This window comes from Sus scrofa, chromosome 1 (assembly GCF_054392235.1).
Source record: "Sus scrofa isolate SSC_HxYL_T2T_F1_AM1 chromosome 1, Sscrofa_HxYL_maternal_Yorkshire_Landrace_v2.0, whole genome shotgun sequence".
Classification (NCBI taxonomy): Eukaryota; Metazoa; Chordata; class Mammalia; order Artiodactyla; family Suidae; genus Sus; species Sus scrofa.
The window spans coordinates 31,552,669-31,576,084 of NC_139383.1; the positions used below are offsets into that span (position 1 = coordinate 31,552,669).

General features: G+C 37.2%; 1 protein-coding gene across 16 annotated transcripts in view; it reads right to left on the minus strand.

The window, feature by feature from the left end:
- Window positions 1-23,416, minus strand: part of LOC146406010 (uncharacterized) — a 265,230-nt gene that overhangs the window by 121,418 nt on the left and 120,396 nt on the right. For 3 of the 16 annotated variants that reach the window (XR_014803465.1, XR_014803443.1, XR_014803449.1), the window contains one exon: window positions 8,862-8,943. The exons of 8 other annotated variants lie outside the window; for them this stretch is intronic. Coding sequence is in view for 1 of the 8 variants with exons in the window: in XM_084956212.1 (XP_084812338.1) it covers window positions 21,287-21,312 (26 nt within the window). In the remaining 7 variants the exon portion in view is untranslated. Of the gene's footprint in view, window positions 1-8,857; window positions 8,944-17,992; window positions 21,313-23,416 lie in introns of those variants that run through there. 5 more of the 16 variants (XR_014803457.1, XR_014803450.1, XM_084956212.1 and 2 more) reach the window with 3 other exon arrangements.

The following is a 23,416-nucleotide window of genomic DNA, read 5'->3' on the forward strand; positions in this document are numbered from 1 at the left end:
ATTATAACCATCAGAGTAAATTTTTAAATGTGCCACTTACAGCAGTTACCAAAATGAGTAAAGGCGATCCCTTTCTCTATTTACATTGTGTTTAGAAGTACTATTTCTTGGGGAAGTTTTCAGAAGCCATAGCAACTTCTCAAATCAAATGACTACCTCAATTTCATATATTTAAACACTAGGTATAATTCAGTTCAAGTGAATCTGCCATACACTTCAGAAAATAATTCAAGTTTATTGACGATCAGGCCAGTGTATATTCTCTTTGGCATCTTGTTTTTCAGCTCATGCATATTAACAGGTAGGAGGTCAGTGTGAATTTACTGAAACACAAGTCAAAACCTGGGATGTTGAGTGTTGTAACTGTGTGAACCAACAGGCTCCCCAAAACTTGTACGGAAGGAAACTCACAACTCTAAGCACATCTAGCAATCCTGGGTATGTTTTGATGCGTCTACATTCAAGCTTATGCAAATATATCCCCAGCTTATAAATAATTGTGCTTCCCATGCGAGTACATGAACAGTAGGACTGCTTTATTCAGAATAATGGTAGGTAACCCATTGTAGTAATGCAGAAACACAAGACACAAAAAAATCTGATGAGATCGTTTATCTGGTCATCGCCTATTTTGCACCCACCTCACTGTAAGGACAACCTTAGCAGCTTATTCTCAAGTGGCTGTTAGTTTTCGCTAGACCTTATTCTTCCAGAGTACTTCTGTTTTGTTTTCAACTATTTTTCTTTTTGTTTTAACACTCCCCTTCCATGCTTATTTTCTGTAGGTCCTAGGCGCCAATGCTGTTTTGGGTATCCAGCGGTAAGTAGAATATTACATTTTAGAATCTGAAGAAACACTACTGTTACTGTTTTGTAGCATGATTAAGAATAAAGAAGCAGATTTCCAGATCATTTAATATATATACTTTTAAAGGTATTAGGTTCCCCAAGATAAAGCATTCTCATTTTTATTCATATTAATTTCTGAAATAGAGACAAAAATATCTCAAAAAGCTTTCCAGGAATGTTATCTTTTACACTCTACTAAAAGCATTCATTGCCAGCTACAAAACTCACAACCTTATTGTATAAAAATAGGTTCTGAATGAATGAAACATATGTATCAAAGCAATTATGTATTTTTTAGTCATTTAGCTCACATATGCATTTTATCTTTCTTGCTTTAACTGATGTGCCTAGATAAAAAACAATGAAATGTGAAAAGAAACCACGGAGCTTGGATTGGTTGACTGTTATAATACTGTTCAAATGATTCACTGACGAGTGGCCTTTACTTACCTTCTATTTCTGTTTTGATTCTCCCCTCCACTAATATTGGACATTAGCAAGACTTTCTTCTGTAAATTATTCTGCATGAAAACCTTCTTTAAGCTCTTCTTTTTTTTTTTTTTTTTTTTTTTTGCTTTTTAGGGCTGCACTCAAGGCATATGGAGGTTCCCAGCCTAGGGGTCTAATCGGAGCTACAGCAACACAGGATCTGACCGAGGCTGCACCTTATACCACAGTTCACGGCAATGCCAGATCTTAACCCACTGATCAAGGCCAGGGATTGAACCCGCAACCTCTTGGTTCCTAGTCGGATTTTTCTTCTATGCCATGACAGGAACTCCTCTTTACACTCATGTTTTACCAGATCATGTCTGAAGCTCTTAAGACACTGTTGTATCTATCTACTGGTAAAAATCCTCTGCAAATCATCAATGCTTTCCCTTTCCCTGGCTGAATAACCGAGGCAGGAGAACATGACTGCTTGCTACATGGCAACACGTTTATCTGTGAGCTTTTGGCTTCAGTGGATTGGGAAATTCTGCCATGGGAAAATGTTTCAAAGAAGTTGTTTTTGCCCTCTGGAAGGGGCCCAGTTTTTGTTGTTTTCAAAACATTAAAATGTTTCCCATCAGTCCTGTAATCAATTATTGAGCACCTCCCATATTCTATCTGGGTTGTTGGCTGGACTCTAGGAATACAATATGCACAATATAAGTAAAATAGAGTCCTTGATCTCAAGATGCTCATTGTCTGGTGAACAGAGACACATTGAAGATAATTCAGTACAGGTTGTTCACATCAAGCATTTGGTCACACACACACTGAGACCCTTCGGTGCCAGGCACTGTGATGATCATGACAGCAGAAGGGAACTTAGAGAGAAGGCCCTTGGCCCAAGAGGGCTTAGAGGTGACTTTCTGAAAGAAATAAAATCGAATTGTTGTTATTCAGATGAAGACAAGGACTAAGGCATTCTGGGTGAGTAAAGGGCATAGTCCAAAGAAGAGTAGTGAAATACCACGGACAATGCAGAAACTTATGCCATTTGTTCTTTCTAAAACATTAAATATTAGGTTTAGAGAAATGACAGATGACATCTGAGTTCTGTGAAGGAGAAAGAGCGAAGTTAGAAATGGTCTAGAAGCACCCATCTTGGGAGTTCCCACTGTGGTGCAGCAGGTTAAGGATCGCCACAGCTGTGGTATAGGTCACAGCTGTGATTTCGATCTTGGATTTGATCCCTGGTGCAGGAACTTCCATATGCCATGGGTGCGGCTATTTAAAAAAAAAAAAAAAAAAAAAGCAATCTTTGTAAGGGAAAAAGCTAGAAGGGAGAAAAGGCTCAAGGTGTTCTCTCAGAAAAGCATCATAAATTCATTAGGCTAACTTATATCTACTATATAGAATTTGGGAAAGTGCTTCCTATCATGTGGTAAGGACAGAAAAAGGAAGATTGATTTATACCATGGAAATAAACAGGAAGGTTAGCTTGAATGAAGAAATGAAATTTTCACAGACACACAGCACATACATTCTCTCTCTCTCTCTCTCTCTCTCACACACACACACACACACACACTAGCATAGCAATTTATTTGTATTAGCTAAAAAGCATTTTCTCCATAAACAGTGTATCTAAAGCCACTACCCAAGTCATAATTACCCTGCAATTAAGTGAAACAATGTAACCAGCTCAAACTAGATTTTTGCTCCATCTATACTTCCTAGTTTTACAACTTCTAAGGTTGGAGATACTCTTACTCCATGCTTCTTTGGGGACATTAAGAAGATGGAGAAGATCATCTTTACCTCACCCACTTTTTCCTAACCCCTTTCTAGTTGTCCTTCAAGGGACTGGCTGGAGAAAGATCTGTGCTGTGATGTGAACTGCATACAAACTATTCAGAGTTGACCACATCCGCTGGGCAAGACTCACCAATCCCAAGGAATGTACAAACTCAGGTTCCAAAACACAGGCTGACTGATCATTCTGGCCGTCTAAATTGGGAGCTAATTAAATGTTTTAACTGGAAGTCTCTCCTCACTGCAGCAGAACAGAGCCATTTTGAAGCAAACATTTCAGTGAAACACTTCTTTGGAGGAATCCAGTCCAACTACAAGAAACAACTGCTTCTGGTTGGCAGAACAATCTATTCCGACTTGATCCCACCCCCCAATGCATACACGCAGGCTAAATATCATTTGTGCTAAGAACTGCAACTGCAGAGAAAAGATGACATTATATCTCACAGATGTCAAAGTCATCAGAAACAGTTTGTTCTTACCTAGGATTTCAATCCAATCCACTGGAGCTGATGAAAGATTATATAAATTATTTGCATAAAGGAGCTTTTAGAACAGCACTCAAACATGTCGGGTATCGTTTGAATGCAGTGAGTGGGAGGTTATGTTATTCATTTCATTTCCATTGGTAATTAGATGTTGGTTGAAGCATTTCTCCTGTTTGGCAAGTCCTGAAAGAGCTTGAATATTCCAAGGCAGCAGAACTCTAATCCTTCCCAAGTGAGAAGCCTCTGTGAACTTATAGCCTAAGCTTCTTCAGAGGGGCAGCTAGAATTAGATTCGTCTATATAGATCTAAGGAGGGACTCCAAACAGGAATCCTGAACCAGAAAGAGGAAGTTGCTAAGTGTCTTAAATAAGAGGTCTCCCCGTGGACTTAGAGCACAAGTTACTATAGAAAATCCAGAGCCTTTAGCACAACAAAGTCTCATGTATTATTATTAGGTGTCATCGGTCAATTGTTTTGGATGTAAAAATTAGTGTCAGACATAAAATCAACAATCACAAATACAAATACACACATAAAACTTCAAGTTGCTTAACTGCTGCTCTTGGGCAAGAATTGTCTAGATAGTCCTTAATGCTGAGTGACCTGAACACTTAAACATGAGTCAGAAAATATGCAAAGTTATGGTGCACAGACCGGAAGGAGACACATGAAATGGGACAGACACATAAAGAATAACTTTGATGGAGTAAGGCAAGTTCCAAACAGAGATGTGCATAGAGTGGCATAAAAGCCATCCTAAAAAGGGAGTAGGGAGAAATCTTGAACAGGTATTAGGCCTAAATGAAGTTTTGTACAATGGGTAGGAAGTGGCCAACTTAAGAAGGAATGGGGTGGGTATTCCAGGTAGAGGGAGCAGAAAAAAACCAAAATAACATGTGTACAGTTATACTTACTATAAGTAGCAAAACAAATTGAGAAATGAAGGTTGGTAGATAATGAGAAGAAAGAACTAGATAGAGACAAATATCTATCTTGACTGCAAAAAATAACTCTTGCAAATCAGAAAAGGCAGATAGTCCAACTTTAAATATGGTTGAAAGATTTGAATAGGTACATTACAAAAGTGAATATCTGGATATTCAAGGAATTTAGGATATTTGGCTGCCTCATCAGTAATCATGGAAATGCCAAAAAAAAAAAAAACACCCTTTTATGCCATGATAATGGTAAGGCATTGAATAATTTTCACAGAAAACCAAGAAACGTATCAAACAATAGAAACAGATCCACAGATTATCCAAATAACACAGTAGTTCATATGAAAATATTAAGGGCCAAGAATAGCCAGAATATTCTCAGAAAAAAGTTGAACTTATTTTATCAGCTATTATGGCATATTATAAAACAACAATGATAAAGACAAAGTGTAATGATAAATAGAGCAATAAAATAGACCAGAGGGTCCAGGAATAAACATACATATTCAGTCACTACACTTTTGATAAAGGTGGCACTGCCAAGCAAAGGGCAATGTACCATCTCACATAAGCAGTGCTGAATCCTCTGGATATGCATATGGAAAAAGAAAATAAATTTTGACCACTGCCTCCCATCACATACAAATATCAATAATAGGTATATTGTAAATCTTAATACAAAAGGTAAAACAATAAAGCTTCTAGATGAAAACAAAAAAAATCTGCATGATTTTTGGGCAAAGATCTCTCTTTTTTTTTTTTGTCTTTTTGCCATTTCTTGGGCCGCTCCCGCGGCATATGGAGGTTCCCAGGGTAGGGGTCTAATCGGAGCTGTAGCCGCCGGCCTACTCCAGAGCCACAGTAACACAGGATCCGAGCCGTGTCTGCAACCCACACCACAGCTCACTTTTAACCCACTGAGCAAGGGCAGGGATCGAATCTGCAACCTCATGGTTCCTAGTCAGATTCGTTAACCACTGCGCCACGGCAAAGATTTCTTAAACAGGACTCATAAGGTACTAGTCTTAAAGAACACAGTTAATCAATTGAATTAATTAAAATTAGAAATTTCTGATCATCAAAAGACTACTAAGAGAGTGCAAAGGCAAATACATGTATATCTGCATCTATATCAATGTTTATCTATCCCACAAAAATGATATCAGAGTATATAAAGAATTCTTACACATCACAGAAAAAGACAGTAAAAATGAATAGGCACATTACAAAAATGGATATCTGAATACCCAAGAAACATATGGAAAATTGACTGCCTCATCAATAACAGGGAAATGCAAAATAAAACAACGTGAGAGCATCGGACACTCATCAGACTAGGTGAACAGAGAAAGATGGAGTACACCAAAAGAAGGCAATATTACAGGACAACGGGCATTCTCAAACATTCTCATTCCTGCTATATTCAATAGCAGGAATATAAATTGGTGAAATCACCTTAGAGAATTCTTGTAGGAACCACCAAAATTGGACGGAAGTGCACTCTGTGACAATTTCACCACCTGGTATCTATTTCCTCAACAGAAAATGAGTGATATCATCCCCCAGATAAATGTTCAAAGAATCATTATTTATACCAATAACAGATGGAAACTGTTCAAAATACCCACTGACAGTAAAACAGATAAATAGATAATAAATTATGGCACAGTCACATAATGGAACACCATGCATTGCGACAATGTGGTGATGAGACTGAGTATTCCATAGCTTTATGTAAACTTAAGGATGAATTTCACAAACATAATGACAAAGAAGTAAAACCAAGCAAAAAGAATATTCTACATCATGTCATTTTCACAAAATACAGAAGTAGGCAAAACTAATACATGTTGTTAGCAAGCAGGAGAGCAATTATTGTGGGGGGGGCAATTACCCTGTGGGGGTGGGGGTTAAGTAGTGACTAGAAGGTGGCAAAGAGTGGAGCTGATGATATGCTGCTTTTTGTCCTAGTGGTGGTTATACAGATATATTCAGTTGATGAAAATTACTTTTCTGTACACTTATGTGCACCATTCTGTATATTCTGTATATGCGATTTAACATAAAGATGAAAATGCACCTAGAAGAGTCAGGCAGGTAAGGTAAATGAGAGAATCAAGTTTGGTGTAAGTAAAGTATGGTTTGGTCTTGACAGCATCTTAGACATCTTACCTTCTTTTGACAGAAATATTTGTATATTACACATCAGAGAATACTCTTTACTTCAAAAATTTGAAGATGCTATTGGTACTGCTGAATCTAACATAATGTTAAATCAGAAATGGAATCACTATATAATTCTATGTATATAAAGTTCAAAAACAGGCAAAAACTAATCTATGGTATGGAAAAGGCACTTTGGGAGGGAATTTTTAGGATGATGTTAACGTTCTATTGATGAGGTGGTGATTACATGTGTTTATTTTGTGGTAACTCATTAAGCTATACACTTACAGTTTGTGTCCATAAAAAATTATATTAAAACACAAACATATAGAATATCTCTGGTAAGAGAGGTGGTAAAGGATATAACATCACTCTTTAGAAGTGAGAAGAAAGTAGGCAATTAGCAAAAATAAAGGCAGAAGATCTGACCCACTAAAAAGAATACTGCTGGGCTCATTACATTATGCTTGTCCAAGGTCAACTATTGATATGCAACCAAGCAGATGAGAATAACCATGGTCCCATGTACACTTGCAGAATATCAGTGCATTCTGAAGGAAATTTCTGAGCTTCAACAAGCCTTCTTTGGGAATATGCACAGAATAAACTCAGACTTTTACATGTAAGACTTTTACTTTCCAGTTATTGACTATCTGTTTCAAAATATTGAATATATATAATTGGTACCCAAAGGATTTTGTTTTCTAGCCGACCTTCCATCTTCAGAATTACTTATATAGATATATAGATATTAGCAATTAGCAATATATATATGTATATAAAGTTATCAATACACCCTAGACTTTTGCCATACAACTGCAGCCTGGAACTCCAAAGTATTATATAGTTTGGCCTAGTTTGACTTATTTTTATCCTTCCCCCCACCAAATGAATGTTTTTGTTCTTGTTGTTTGTTTGCTGTTAACCTTTAGGGGGCTCGGATAACTTCCTCCAGGTAAGCCTCTTTAGCATGGACTGTGACTTTTGAGCTTGGTATATATACTGCCACTGCTATTCAGCAGTCCCCAGTGTGGATGAATCTTTTGGAACCATGCTTTATATAATCATAACTAACTTCTGCACTTTGCCTGCTTGTGCGTGCCCTCTGCAGAGTGTGACAGCTGTTTAGAGTTACCCCTAGCCTACATCCTTCTATTTTCACCCTAGAAGTCATAGCAAAGACATAGCCAGACAATGTACTTTCTGCAGCCCAAGGTAGAGAGTGGAGGTCCGCTTAGGTAATTTATTATTAATGATCCTCATAAGTACTTTTGATAAAGCCCTTGCATAAAGCCTCCTTTGAAGTGGAGCCAATCAAACAGTTGCATGGTTTGGGGACCTCACCCACTGGTTGTTAGTTTCTGATTATCCTTTCCCGGTAGGAGGGGGCACAAGTAGGGACCAGGATCAGAAGAGCTGAAACCATGAGTCATATCCTGGAGGGGGACCAGAGGCTGGAGCTGGGGTGGCACATGTGAAAAATGTCATTGATCAAAGTGATGAAACAGAGAGAGGAAGCTGAGATAGGCAGATGGATCATGAAACAGGGAAGCAGAAATGGAAAAAGAAGGGCATAGACAAACCAGAAGTGGTCTCGATTGTTAGTTAACAAGACAGCTGTGAATCAGAATCACTGAAAAATTAAGAAAAGGCTGATATTGGGTACCCATCAAGACCCACTAGATGAGAACCTTCAGAATAGGGCCCAAGCATCTACCGTTTTTAGTAACACCCTACATATTTCTGATTTCTGATGGTTGCTGAGCTGCATGGGGAACCACTGCTCCAGAGACACTGGAAGACAGAACTGGGGCTTTCACTAGCTTTCTACCAAACTCCAGCATGGATTCATTCAGGGATATTAGGGTTGTTAAAAGGCACTGGAGTGAGGTGAAGCGCTGGTGAGTAATTCAGGAAAGTGCCATCGGGGAAAGGATTTGCTTTACAAACTAAGAAGGGAAGCTAATTTGGTGCACACCTCCTGTCACAGGAATGAATCAAGAATGCCGCTTGGTTTTTCAAAAGTGATGGGATCTTTTCCTCCCAGTGGAAAAGATACTTCATACTTCAGATGAAACATTTAGGAAGCAAAAGGGATTGACAATAGGCATCCCCAACCCTCATAAGCTGAATATTGGGTTCTCTTTGATTACTGTCACAGAAGGTGGTACTTGCATTTTCAGACGTAGAGGGAGGGGGATGAACCAGTGTCAGGGCAGCTGGACGTGGATCTACAAAGGGAGCCCCGCAGGGAGCGCTGAAGGAAAAAAAAAAAAAAAAAAAAAAAAGTTGCTGGGTCTCTTATTCAGAAGCAGAAAAAGCACTAAGACCTGGTTACCTAGCAATGTGTGCTCAGCAAGCATTGCCTCTTGGGATGACAAAGCAACACAAAGTGCCTGAACCAGGACACTGGGCTTGTTCAAAGAGTGTTCTTGCGTGTCCTTGGTGCTCCCTCCTCCAAGGCCAGCATTGTGTCTCTACTATTGTCTGCTTCACTCAAACCAGAATTGAGGGATCTGAGGTAAGCCATTGACCGGACTGTTTCCTCAGCTCCTGAGGAATGTTTACTGAGGTGTGGTGTTTTTCAAAGCCTCTAATAAGAAGTACGCCATGTCCTCTGTGCCTCTATTTTTCTAAATGTGTGGAGAGGACACACTGTTTTTGCTCCTTTGCCAGCATTCCAAAACATTCTTGTCGCTGTGAATTCCATGGCATCCTCTGAAGGTGGACAGTATGAGCAGAGCTCCGTGCTGCAATATTATGTTCTGGTTTTCCAAATAAGAAAAACCTGACTCTATAGACAACCCCGAAAGGTATAAAACTGAAATCTTTTGAAAAAGGCAGTGTGCTTGAGGATAAAAGTACAATTTTTGTTTGCCTTCAGGACTCTAAGAAATAGAAAAATATGTTTTACTTCATATCCTTTTCATGTCGTTTTGAAGCATCCTGAAATTAATTATGAGAGTCTAGTCGGGCCACAAAACATTATATCAGAAAGCAAGCTTTAAGTTTAATGATTAAATATGTCTTGTCTTTTCTTTCTTTTCTTTTCTTTTTGTCTTTTTAGGGCCACACCTGTGGGATACGGAAATTTCTAGGCTAGGGGTCGAATCGGAGCTGCAGCTGCCAGCCTACACCACAGCCACAGCAACACAGGATCTGAGCTGACTTTTCCACCTTCGCCACAGCTCATGGCAACACCAGATCCTTAACCCACTGAGCGAGGCCAGGGAACAAACTCGTGTCCTCATGGATACTACTCAGGTTTGTTACCGCTAAGCCATGATGGGAACTCCTAAATGTGTGTTTTCTTGATGCAAACACTAAAACTTAACTGATTTTAACCATTAAGCATCACTGACTGACCAGGAAAATGTTCTTCCCTTGTAGAGCAACTAGCCTGGTATGAGGCTTTTACTTCTGCTGAATAAAAAATATGGAAGCGCATTCCACCTGGATAACGAGGAGGATGTGAAACAGAGCAGAGAAGAAAAAGCACATTTTTGTCTCTGTAAAGTGAGATATGGAGGTTTACCAAGAATCCACAAGGAAGAGGTTTCTCAACAAACCTAAGAACAGTTTGCGGACTCTATTAAAATGCTCCGAAACCTTGAAGAAGATGAGAAATTCAGAACTCTGAACCGAGGGTGCCCAGTGTTTTAAAAAGGATGAATTTGCATCTCAGTTTTGGGATTTCCTTTCAGAGCATCCCACTGTTACATCCATGCATCATTTTCCAAAATGGCACAGCTTGGTGCACTGTGCTTAGATGTTACTAAGTATTACTGTCTGGAGAAATACGAAGAGGAAGCTTGCATATATACAGTTGTCTGTAGGAACTACTATAGTCAAGGGGCTGGAGGGCTACATTTAGAGAAGGATCTTTTTAGAAATCAAAGACAGAGACAATTTTTGAAAGGAAAGATTCAATGGGTACTCTGGACATCAATGTTTCAGAGACTGGGCAGAGAATAGCAAATTATAGAAAATACCTTAAAACAAAAGGACGCTAACTTTAGATCTTAAATATCAAAATAAGAAAACAAAGAGAATTATCTGAAAAGGAAAGTACTTGAATTTTTCAAAAATGAAGCATTATAATGAAAAAAAATTCAAGAAGGTAGTTTTTTTATAAAAAAAAACACGTATTTATTTAAAAGGCAAAACATTCTAAATGGGTCTATTTATAGAAAACAGTTTTAAAATACACTCCTCTATTAAATTAGCATCATCAAGGACATTTCATTCATTAGTCACTAGAGCCCAGGGCCAGTGGACTGTAAGATTTTTAAAGGTCTACAAAAATAATTGAAGCCTGGAAAAAAGTATTGGCTCCAAACTACAAAATGAAAGCTGCAAAATGGAAATTAATAAATACTTAATTAAATGTCTACAAAAATAAACCCCATTACATCAACTAGTCAACTTCAACTTACTCTTATAATTGCAGTATAAATTATATTTAATGTGGTATATGAGTGGATCTCAATTTGTTTGATATATTATACATGCAGGGTAGCCAAAAGGAAGATTACAAGGCCCTTGAAACAGCCCTGAATAACATCAGCATGATAAAAATGGCAATCTGTTTTCCGAAAGGCACTGGGAGTTAAGCAAGGGAAAATAGGAGGATTAGGAATGGCAGTGTTAGGTACCAAAACAGTAGGCTTTGGAGAAAATAACGCCTCCCCTCCCAAGAACAAGCAATGCTGATTGAAATTCTTACCTCCAGTCCTCTGAATTAAAGCTTTGTCATATGGTAGTATCTTTTTTTTGGGGGGGGGTGTTTTTAAAGAGTAAGTTTTTCTTAGCAGAGGTAAACATGGCATTTACACTTCATGGTGTACCCTACTCAGAGAAGTTAGAAAACCAATTACATGCTGTTTCCTGAGGGGTGAAATCTAGTAAGAATATGGGATGGTAGGGGTGTGGGAGTGAATCTTAGAGGTGAAGGAAGACTGGGTTCTGAGCAAGGCAGGCGTGGCGATGGATGAGATTAGTAATGCTTGGGATATAGTACACTGGGTGGGGCTAGTTGGTTTGGGGCTAAATCTGGATTTTGATATCCTCACCTGATCTTTCTCACTGAAGGAAAATGATTTGCTTCTTAGTATTCTCTAACCACCCAACAGATGCAGTAACATTATCAGTGGATAACCTAGCAATATCATCTATATTCAATGGATGGAAAGGAGAAAGGCCAAAACATTATTATATTTTCCTATAAAAAGGTGCCTTTGTGAAATCTCCCTGTCGCTCATGCTCTCTCTCTTTCACCTCATCTCACTGAACACACACACAGAAATTATGCAAAAAAATTATGTATGTGATGTTATTTGCTAGATCAGGACCTATACATCAGCTAAGCTGGGAAAACTAGATAAAACATAGTTCAGCTCACAACTAAGAATCATGATTGGAGGCTTTGTGGTATTTTATACAATATTAAATCATACAGACCATCATAATTTTTAGATTTTAATTCATTATTCATGAAGAGGCTTATGGGCCTCTTACCCCAGGAAGGATAAAAATAAGATCAGGCAAGGAGGTAAATTAGGAACTACAGGAGCCATGCCTACAAAGCAGGATGGGGTATAGAGAGAAGGAAGTTAATTAATTTAATAAAATTAATCTTGACTTTCCAATAACTCCTTGGGTTTGGTTCTTTACTTAACTGTCTTCAACTTGGAATGGTTCTGTTGATCTGAAGAGAAATCAGGATTAGGGGTCACAGGAAATTGAAATTTATTTTGCATTTCTGCCTTTTAAAAAAGCTGATTACTTAGACAAACTCTCTCCTAGCACTCTAAAGTTTTTAGAAACAAAACTTTACTCAAAAAACAAACTTTTAAACAAAAGTTTTTTAAAAACAAAACAAACAAAAAAACCCTGTCCCTGTCATTTCTTAGTTGAATGAAGCCATGTGGTTTTCACTGAGAGTATAGAGAAAGTGTTATTTTCTTTGTTGATTGTTTTTGAAAATATGCTTAACTTGAAATGAAATAAATACTTACCTGTTATAAACTATTCAAATAGTATAGAAAGGAAAAGATAAGTAAAAGTTCCCTCGTCCAGTTTCCTCATGCTTTCTCATCACGGCCCCCAGATATACACAATAATTTCTTGTGTTTGCTCAATTATTCTCCATTGTTTAGGGGAGAACACAGATTCTGCTCTCAATAAAGTGGCAATACAGCCATATACTGAATACATTAGAGCAATTTTTTCTCATACCCTACACTTTTCCTCTGAGTTGGGTTTTCTCAGGATGCTGAAGTACACCCTATAATAGATGATGTTTTACTTTAGATGGTGTAACCATCTCTTTTGACTTAGCAGTTGGGAATCCATCCCATGGGAATACTCACGTCTGTAGAAAAGACATGTGCAAGATTAATGTGGCATTGTTTGAAATGCTGAAAATTTGAAAGCACCCTTAAACGTCCTATCAATAGAGACAAGAAACCTAAGCACTCATTAAAAGGATGAGATAAATTTATATGGAAAGATATTTTGTTTGATGATGAAAACAAACAAAACACTATGATCAGTTAAATGCCAAAAGCAAATTACCGTGCATGATAATCACAAACACACACAGCCTATAGACACATTCAAATGCATACAACACACACGAACCTAGTTCATTATTGTTATTCACAAACTTTGCTAGGCATTCACATGTATATGCAATATAAATATACCCCATGAAATGAATGCCAGGGACTGACTTAATGGTGGCTAATCTTAGTACTAGGAAAGAGTTGTCTTATATATATTTCACACTTTGGATGAACCTGAAAGAATGGCTTTCTTTTTTCCTATAGGGGTCATGAGGGCAAGGATTTCTGCCTCTTTTTTTTTTTCAGTGCCCTTCTCTGGATCTGGAATATGATGAGCGCTCAACAAAATGTATTCAATGAAGAAATAAATCTTCCTGCTCCATACTGGGAAAACGACATATCATAATAAATGATTGATTGATTAGTCTCAAAGCAAAGACAGCACATAGGAAAATAGGACTCTTTTATAAAAAAAGAAATTGATGAAAGGAAGTAGGAGAGGTCAGAATGGTAAAAAGATGGAGGGGCCATCCTACAGGGAGAGGAGAAGGAGTGGAAACCCAGAGAGGAGAGTGTTTAGAGAAGGAAAGCAGAAAGCTGGTCTGCACCCACTTTTCCCAAAGAGAAGACTTACTCTTAGTGGGCTCTTGTGTTCACATTCTTCCGAATATTAAGATTATCATGAAACAGATGCAGCAGTATATTGGCGACAAGATTCAGAAAGACAACGTCGGCATTGTAGAATAATTAAAATATTGGAGGAGGAAAAAAGGGGCCCAGAGAACCATGATTTATATTCATTTAAATATGGCACCTGGTTCCAGTTGTTGGTGAACCCACACTCTCCTTCTTCCTTTTGTGATGCTAGATGACTTTCTTTAGCTTTTGAAGAAGGAACTCAAACTTGAGTCATCATGGAAGATTTAAAGCTTAAGTTGGTATAATTAAAATATATTTAAAGGGGCAGACACAGATATGAATGAAACTCACCATAATGCATTTCTATTTTCTATGATAGTTATTGATTTAAAGTTTAATCTGTGATTTAATGAATAGATTAGACTGTTTATCCTTTATGAAGTACTTAGTTCCTTGTAGGCCACTTTCCCCTATGACTAATTGAACTCACCTTATACAGTAGACATCTGCACATGTGTGATCTCTTAGCACTCTTTAGGTTACTTATTTCATCATTATTTACTTTAATTCATTTTTTTCAAATAAACTTTATTCCTGATAAGATCAGAAGTACAGGACTTACTTGTGCAAACAAATATTCTCACAAAGCTATACAGTATTGAAGAATAAGAGCATATGCTCTGTAAAGGCTGGATATATTTTAGGTATGTTTAACTATTAAGATAGATTAAAAACTAAAGAATAATATATTAGACTTGTAAATACAATTCTCTGACTAAAATGACTATACTGTCTCATTGCCCAGGACAGTTCCTCCTTATTCCCCTTGTCCTAATGTAATTGTTAACAGGGTCTTTGAATCTGTCCATGTTTGAAAATGTTACATGGCTACTACCCTATATACTACAGAAGAAATGCTTGGCTTTATCTCAAAATTCTTATCTTTATTCTTTTCTACTCCACATGATATATTTTCAGATGCCAAAATTACAGGTTATTGATTGGATAATGATTGAAAGGATAATGCTATCTGAACCCCCCTCCTCCCCCACCCCGGATTTGGAGAAACACCCAATTAAGCTGAACTACAACAAGGTTCCGAGTGACAGGGCAAAAATTCAGATCTATTTTAGGTTGTGCTCTTGTAGAAAGAGAGTTGCTTGCTGTTTGGAGTTCTTATTGAATGAGACAGTTTGTGTTTCTCCCTGTCTCTGTCACCCTCCAATTCCCCTGATTGGAGTAAAGAGCATTATAACAAGGAAACTGCTGGCCTATTCCCTGCAAATTATAATGGATAAACTAAAATTCCAATACAGTGAAATAAGGGATTTTTTTTCTTGAGATAGCTTTTCATTTGCACAACGAAATCAATATTTTGATAAGCTTGGAGCCTAAACAACTTCAGTCCTATGTAGCTTTCTGAGCTTATCATTCTACTATTACTTATTCTGTCATTAAATGAGCTCACTTCTCTACTATTCTTAAGAAGCCCTTGAAATTCCCAGAATTTTTTTCTTTTTCTACTTCATAATCACTTTCCAGCTCCAATTTTTTATTTGGATGCTAAGTTAGCTGACTGACATGCTTGGATTAGGTTAGAATCATGTGTATTAAAGGCAAAAAAGATGTTAACTAAATTGGAATGCACCAAAAAAAGATGGCTCTATGTTCTTTTAAACAATAGTACTAGTGATGGGGGTAGTTTTGTTTCTTGTCTTTCGTCTTATTTGTTTTTAAGTTACTGTCATGGGTCAGATGTGATAATGCGTGCAGGAAAGCAACTTTTTCCTTTTCTTAAGCATTCAGTAAGCAGTTGGCATTGTTGGCAGTTGGCATATTTATTTAAAACCCAACATTCTTTGAGTTAAAATGACATTTTTGTATTAATATCCTTGCAGAATGTTTATCTTGGCATTTTAGATTCCAATCATAAGTAGGTTAAAAACCATTAACTCCTATTTTATTTCCTTCCCAAATATGTTCTGCATTTTATTTGATTTGTAAGTGTCTTCAAAGATAATTCCAACTTCAAATAGACCCAGTTCTACCCCTACCCATGTTCTCACTGGCTGTGGGGAGCATCTCACCAGTGCAGTCTTGGTAGGGTCATCTTTAATACTTTTACTTTGACAGCAAGCCTAGTGGGGGTCACGTGTGTCAGAGCTTCTCCTCCTGTATGCCTCTTTGTCTCTGGCCTCTTCCCTACATTTATGACAAATTCATAGGTTTAACATATGATATCCTTTTGATATTCTTCCTCAAAGCTGCAATGACAAGGTGCCCCACTATGCTCCAGCTGGAGTAAAGACACATTGTCCTAATGTGAGGTGTTCTCAAAATAATTCCCTACATTTTCTTGCACTGTGTAACCACACCAGGAAAGCTGGCCTGAAAGTGAGGGAGAGAGGTTGGCAGCCTAGGAGCAAGAGTTGTAGGCCAGTGGAGCCGTTGTGTGGACCTGCCCTATCAATCCATATTGAGAGACATAATCCCCAGTTTCTGTCCTCATTCTGGTCTTGCTGGCTTCTTTTTTCATCAATTTGAAAATGAAAACTTAGTCTGCAGCTTTGTTCTCAAACTCTATTCTGGACTGAGTTTAAGTCTAAATGCTGCTCCCAGCCACCTCCTGATACTCAAAACCCCACTGCATTGTGCAATTTGATCTTATATACCCTTGATTTTAAATACCTCTGATCTCTAGTCATATTCAAGACTAATACCAATATAAAGAACACATCCTGCTTCCAGAAGCCTCCATCAATGGCAATCTCTAACTTAATTTACTTAATTTACCTATTTAATTTAAGCCATTCAGGACTGTCGAAACCCTCAAACATAATCTTATGCAGTCTTCTCCCACAGTAACCACTCTGGCGGTTCCTCATCAATGGTGAACAAATTGCTTGCTTTGATAGAGACCATTTCTTCAAATCTCATTCCAAATAAATTTATCAAGTTCATCTCTAGCCATTAGTATTTTATATAACTACCCCTACATACCCCTGCACCCTAGATACAAATTAAGCATGACAACTAACACTATTCCCCCAAGTCATCATACATTTCAACACCTTCATGCAATAGCTCTTTCTCTTTCATTTATCTGGAAATTCTTTATATTCATCTTTTATCTAGTGAGCTCTATTCATCCTCTATAGCCCTATTACATGGTCACCTCCTCTAGAAAGCATTCCTAAATCCATCCAGAAGGTAAAAACTGATTATAGGGAGTTCTTGTTCTGGCTCAGCAGGTTAAGAGCCCAACATGATGTCTGTGAGAATGCAGGTTTGATCCCTGGCCTCACTCAGTGGCTTAAGGATCAGGCATTGCCGCAAGCTGCAGCACAGGTCGCAGATATGGCTCAGATCTGGTATTGTCATGGTGTGGCACAGGCCTGCAGCTATAGCTCCAATTTGACCCCTAGCCTAGGAACTTCCATATGCCACAGGTTTGAGTGTAAAAAAAAAAAAAAAAAAAAAAAAATGCTTATATACCACTGAGTACAGTGCATTACTTATAAGTGTTAACAGACCCTTGCAGCGCAGAAGGAGGCAATATTGGATCTATTTGGGCTCCTCATGGGAATAAGCCTTCTTTTGAAATCCCAGAGTCTACAGAACTCTATGTCCAAAAACCTTTTTCAACTTTCATCAAGATAATTGACTTGGAGTTCCTGTCGTGGCTCAGTGGTTAACAAACCCTACTAGCATTTATGAGGATGTGGGTTCGATCCCTGGCCTTGCTCAGTGGGTTAAGGATCCAGTGTTACCATGAGCTGTGGTCAGATGTGGCTCGGATCACGAGCTGCTGTGGCTGTGGTGTAGCTAAAGCTCCGATTGGACCCCTACCCTAGGAACCTCCATATGTAACCGGTGTGGCCCTAAAAAGACAAAAAGGACACACGCAAAAAAAATGATGACCTAAATAATGACAAAGCCCCTCTCCTGTTAGATCAACAACTCTGCCTATACTCTGCTGTTTTTGGAAAACCGTCTGTTCAGATTTGAGGAGTTGTTCCCAGTTTTCTATACAGTAATTCATTCATTCAGTGAATTGATCATTGACCAAATGCTAGGCATTCAGCAAAACAGATCTGGTGCTTGCCCTCAAGGAGTTTTAATTTCATGCAGAAAGAAAATGTTAACCAACCATTTTTTTAAAAAAAAAATTCATTACCAAAGGAGAAATGAAAGAGAAATACAGGCAACTGTGGCTATCTGGCTATCTGATACCATCTGAAGATTAGAGAAAACTTCCCTGAGGGAGTTCAAATTAATTCAGCACTTAAATCTTTTACCCAACTTGAACACCAGACCTTGGCCCATTCCTCATACTTGATATTTCTTGTATATTTTATCTTTTAAGGCATAGTGGGAAATAATTTGAGCCCTCTCTCATTTGTAAAGTTCAGGCATCACTTAATCCTTTTCATTTTCTGTTTGTTTCTTTATTTCCTCTCTTCCTGGTTCACTGTAAATTCCTTCTTTCAAATTTTATACCACATTTTTTGCTACTCTAGTTCCTTAGTAATAAACAAATAAATTACAAAATTCAGTTAATTACGAAACGTTTTCAAGGGAAGAAAGCATCAGGATAAGGCAGATGTACATGTGTTGACTTTCTGGTTTGCTCCTTTTTTTTTTTTTTTTTTTTGTATTGTTGTTCCACCAGTAGGTTTAGGAAGAAATTTCATCCCATCAACATGATGAAATAGCCAGGATGAGGTTAATATAAAACCTACTATTTTTCTTGAGGGTTAAAGAGTATTCGATACCAACATTATTTTCACACACACAAAATGCAAAGGTTCTATGTGAGAGGGTTCTATAACCCAAATCATGCAGCCTAGAAAAGGAAGTTATGGAGTTCTGTTGTGGTGCAGTAGGAACGAATGTGACTAGTATCTATGAGGACGTGGGTCTGATTCATGGCCTCATTCAATGGGTCAGAGATCTGGCGTTGCCATGAGCTGTGATGTAGATCACAGACGTGGCTTGGATCCCATGTTGCTGTGGCTGTGATATAAGCTGGCAGCTATAGCTCCAATTCAACCCCTAGCCTGGGAACTTTCATATTCCACAGGTATGGTTCTAAATAGACAAAAAGAAAAAAAAAGGAAAAAAAAGAAAAAAAAAGAAAGAAAGAAAAAGAAAGAAAGAAAAAGAAAAGGAAGTTATGCAAATGAGTTGGTTGGAAGACACATTCACTCTAGCACAGCCATAATATTTAAACCATATAAAAGTTTACCTCCTTCAAAGTCTATCACAGCAAAAGCCAACACTCACCCCGGGGGTAAGTAATGGCTTCCTCCATCCTATGCACTGACAACCTCTAAACAATCCAGTCAACTTTGTTGGGGATAAAAAGAACTGTGGCCAAATTTACCTTTTGAGTATAAGAGGGTAGCTAACATTTACCCTTTGATTATAAGAATGTGAAATATGTGTCCAGTTCCTCTTAAATCTTTCATTTTGCCTTATTTTCTATGAATGTTTTAGGTAGATAATCTTTATTTTTCTAGTTTAACTTTTCAGATAAAAGTACTGCAGAAAAAATAAGGGGCCTTTTGGTTGAGTGGACATAACTATTAGCTTAGCTTCTCTACCTCCTAAACAGGTTCCTCAGAAACTATCAGCTTGCCCAGTGAAAGATGGCTCCTCTCTTTCTCAATCTAGATGGAATCTACTCAGTTCCCTGAATGCATTCTTTAGCCTCAGACTGGAATAATCCTGAGCCAAAGTGAGAGAGATACAGTTAATAAAAAATGAGGAGGCAATCTGCTTTTAAGGTATTATCTTCACCCCTAAGATAACCTGGGAAACCCTTTGCAAATGTTCTGCTGAACCCCATACAAAGGCTGGTCTCTTCTAAACCATGAAATCATCCTGCCTGATTTAAGGCTAGCAAATGACTAACTAGAAGTTTGATCTTTGGCCCAGTCACATGGCTTCCAAGGAAGTATGACTTGAAAGTTTTCCTTGTATCATGAGAGGCAATCATGTGCCTTTTCCACGTAAAACTGGTCTTCATTCTATTGGGAAGGAAAATCACAACAGAAATCATGATTCACAGTTTCTTCTTTACCTACCAACATCTGCTTGCTGTTATGTTCAGTTCTGGCATTTTCTAATGGACGCTGTTCCACTCACAACAATACTATCTTAATTTCTTTCACAGCCATGAAACAACTGTCGCATTTACATATTTAACCTGTTCTTACTTTCTATCCATATTGAGACCCTGGATATCCTATGTAAGATCTGTAAATATGATTAAGTGTATCTCAGAATGCTATGACTTCATTCTGGGAATAACTAAACATAAGGAACAAAGGACTGAAAATTTTGTTATGTATGCCATCATCTCAACTAGGTACAGAAGTCTGTAATTTGGAACATAACGGAGATAGAAGGGTTAAAAACATCAGACATTATATTAGTTAACTATTGTTCTATGAGAAAACATAGTTGCTATATGTGAAAATTTAGTGGCTTAAAACAACAAGAATTTATTATTGTTCATAAATCTGAATGTTGGCTTGGTGGTTCTTCTGAATTTGCCTGCGGCTGCATTCATCGAGAGAGTCATCTTGGAGATGCTAGACTATGAGCTCTATGGTTATCTCAGGTTCCCCGGGACAGCCCCAATACACAAGCATGTATTAAGCCTCTGCTTATGTCACATAAGCTATTAGGCAGAGCAAGTCACATGTCCAAGCTTAATGTCAATGTAAGGGCATGGACATTGAGAGGCATCATTCGCTAGGTCCATTATCATAACAACCTACCACAAATGGTGGTAACATGAGAATTTATATTCACACTGAGAATGGCCCCTACAGAGTAATGATTTGTGTTCTAAATTTAGCACAGTTACACACTCGGAGAGAACATTAATAAATGTATTGATATGAGAACCAAAATTACTAAAAGGCTATTGATGTAGAACCTATTAGATGAAAAGATAAGGGTTCTGATACTGAAAACAAAAGCATACACTAAGTAAAATGTACAAACAATACAGATAAATTCACATCTGGACACATTAAAAGGAAACATATAAAATTCTTAAAAAAAAAGAAAAGAAAAAGGATCTGAAAAAAGAATGTATGTGTGTATATGTATAACTGAATCACCTTGCTGTACAGCAGAAATTATCACAACATTTTAAATTAGCTATACTTTGATAAAACTTTTAAAAGGTAGCTTAGGAGTTCCCGTTGTGGCTCAGTGGAAACGAATCTGACTAGGAAACATGAGGTTGCGGGTTCGATCCCTGCCCTCACTCAGTGGGTTAAGGATCTGGCGTTGCCATGAGCTGTGGTGGAGGTCGCAGACTTGGCTCGGATCTGGCACTGCTGTGGCTGTGCTGTAGGCCAGCAGCTGTAGCTCCGATTAGACACCTAGCCTTGAGTGCGGTGCTAAAAAGCAAAAAAAAAATTTTTTAATTAAAAAATAAAAAGAAGCTTAAAAGCCCTGGGGAAAAAATTAAGAAAAAGGATTAATTATAAAAGGAAAACATTCTGAAAGACAGAACAAATCTTATCAGTAACAATAGATAACAGAATGGAGAAATAATCTTTTAGGTACTGAGATTAACCTTCACTAGAATTCTATACTTAATTAAACTATCATTCAAGAATAAGGGCAGTTTTATTTATTTATTTAATTTTTTAATTAAAAAAATTTTTTTTGTCTTTTTGCCTTTCTTGAGCTGCTCCCACAGCATATGGAGGTTCCCATGCTAGGGGTCTAATCGGAGCTGCAGCCACCGGCCTATGCCAGAGCCACAGCAATGAGGGATCCGAGCTGTATCTGTGACCCACACCACAGCTCACAGCAACACCAGATCCTTAACCCACTGAGCAAGGCCAGGGATCAAACCCACAATCTCATGGTTCCTAGTCAGATTCATTAACCACTGTGCCACGACGGGAACTCCTAGGGCAGTTTTTTTTTTTTTTTTTTTTAATTTTTAGATTGTAAAAGCTTAAAAGAGTTTGCTAGTTTCAAACTGATAGACAAAATCCTATATATTAGTTAAAAAGGATGATTACAGATTTGGGTGTTGTGTGACTAGTTAAAGCATACTGATATCTGTATCATTCATAGGCAATGTATAGACATTTTGAATAACTTTGAACGTTGTTAGAAAAAATGTATACTAAAATAAGTAGCATCAAATTTAATGGGTGTCCACCAAATGAAGAGAATTATAATCTATAGCTTCCAAATCAGCAAAGGAAATTAGGAATATTAAAAGCATTATTTTAATTCAAACAAAATGCAGAAAAGAGGAAAAATAGACAAATAAAATGTATGTATGGAAAATAAAACCAAAGTATGATGTTATAAATCAGTAAATATAATAAATGCAAATGAATTAAACTAACATTAAAGAAACTATGAAATTAATTTTTAAAAATCCAGCTGTTTTAAGAAACACTAAAACAAACCACGCTGAATTTGACAACAAACAGATAAAAAAAATAACAGGCAATGAAGATGAAAAGCTAACTTAGCAACATTAATGTGCAGTACATTAGAATTTAAGATAAAAAATAATAGAAAACCCACATAAAGATATAATGATAATTTATATATAAAAAACAAAGAAAAAACTTCAGAAATATAAAGAAAAATGGACATAGCTATGATCAATGGGAAATTTAACATGTCTCTATCAGAAGCATGAAGAAATCAAGCAGATAAAAGCAGATTAAAAATTAACAACTGCATGGAATATTTAAGTGATATAATTAATAAGCTGGACCCAATAGAACTCATGAATCCAATAAACATAGAATACAAAAGGGATACAAGCACAAAAATGACAGTCACAAAATCTATTAAATGAAAACTCAGTCTCAATAAATATTAAAAAATTCTATAGCATGTAGTTCATGTTCTCTGGCCAATTATATAAGAAGTCAACATTAAAATGTATTTTAAACCATATAGAAACTTAAAAAACACACTTTTTAAGTAACCATGGCTTTACGTAAAATCCATAATGAATATTATAAAGTATAGACCTTAACAACTGGGATGTATCTCAGTGATTTTTAAGGAATATTTATTTATAGCCCTCAATAATTTTATTAAGAAACTAGAAAGACTAGGTATAAATGCATTAAACATTTGACTCACAAAGCTAGACAGTACATGACAGAATATGTCAAAATAAAATTAGAATACAGAAAATATTAAATAGCAGAAAAGTGGAAAATAAAATAGCTAAGAGTGTCCATGTGAGTAAGTTCTGGCCACTGGAGTATTATAAGAGCAAAGTCTGATCCTTGAGGATGTTATGCTATATGAAATAAGCTAATCATAAAAGGATAAATACAGTATGCTTCCACTTATATGAGGTACCTAAGTAATCAACATCAGAGAGACAGAAAGTGAAATGATGGTTGCCAGGGGCTGAGAGGAGGGAGAATGTGGAGTTCTTGCCTAATGAGTATAGAGTTTCAGTTTTGCGAGATGAAAAGAGTTCTAAAGATGGATGGTGTTGATAGTTGC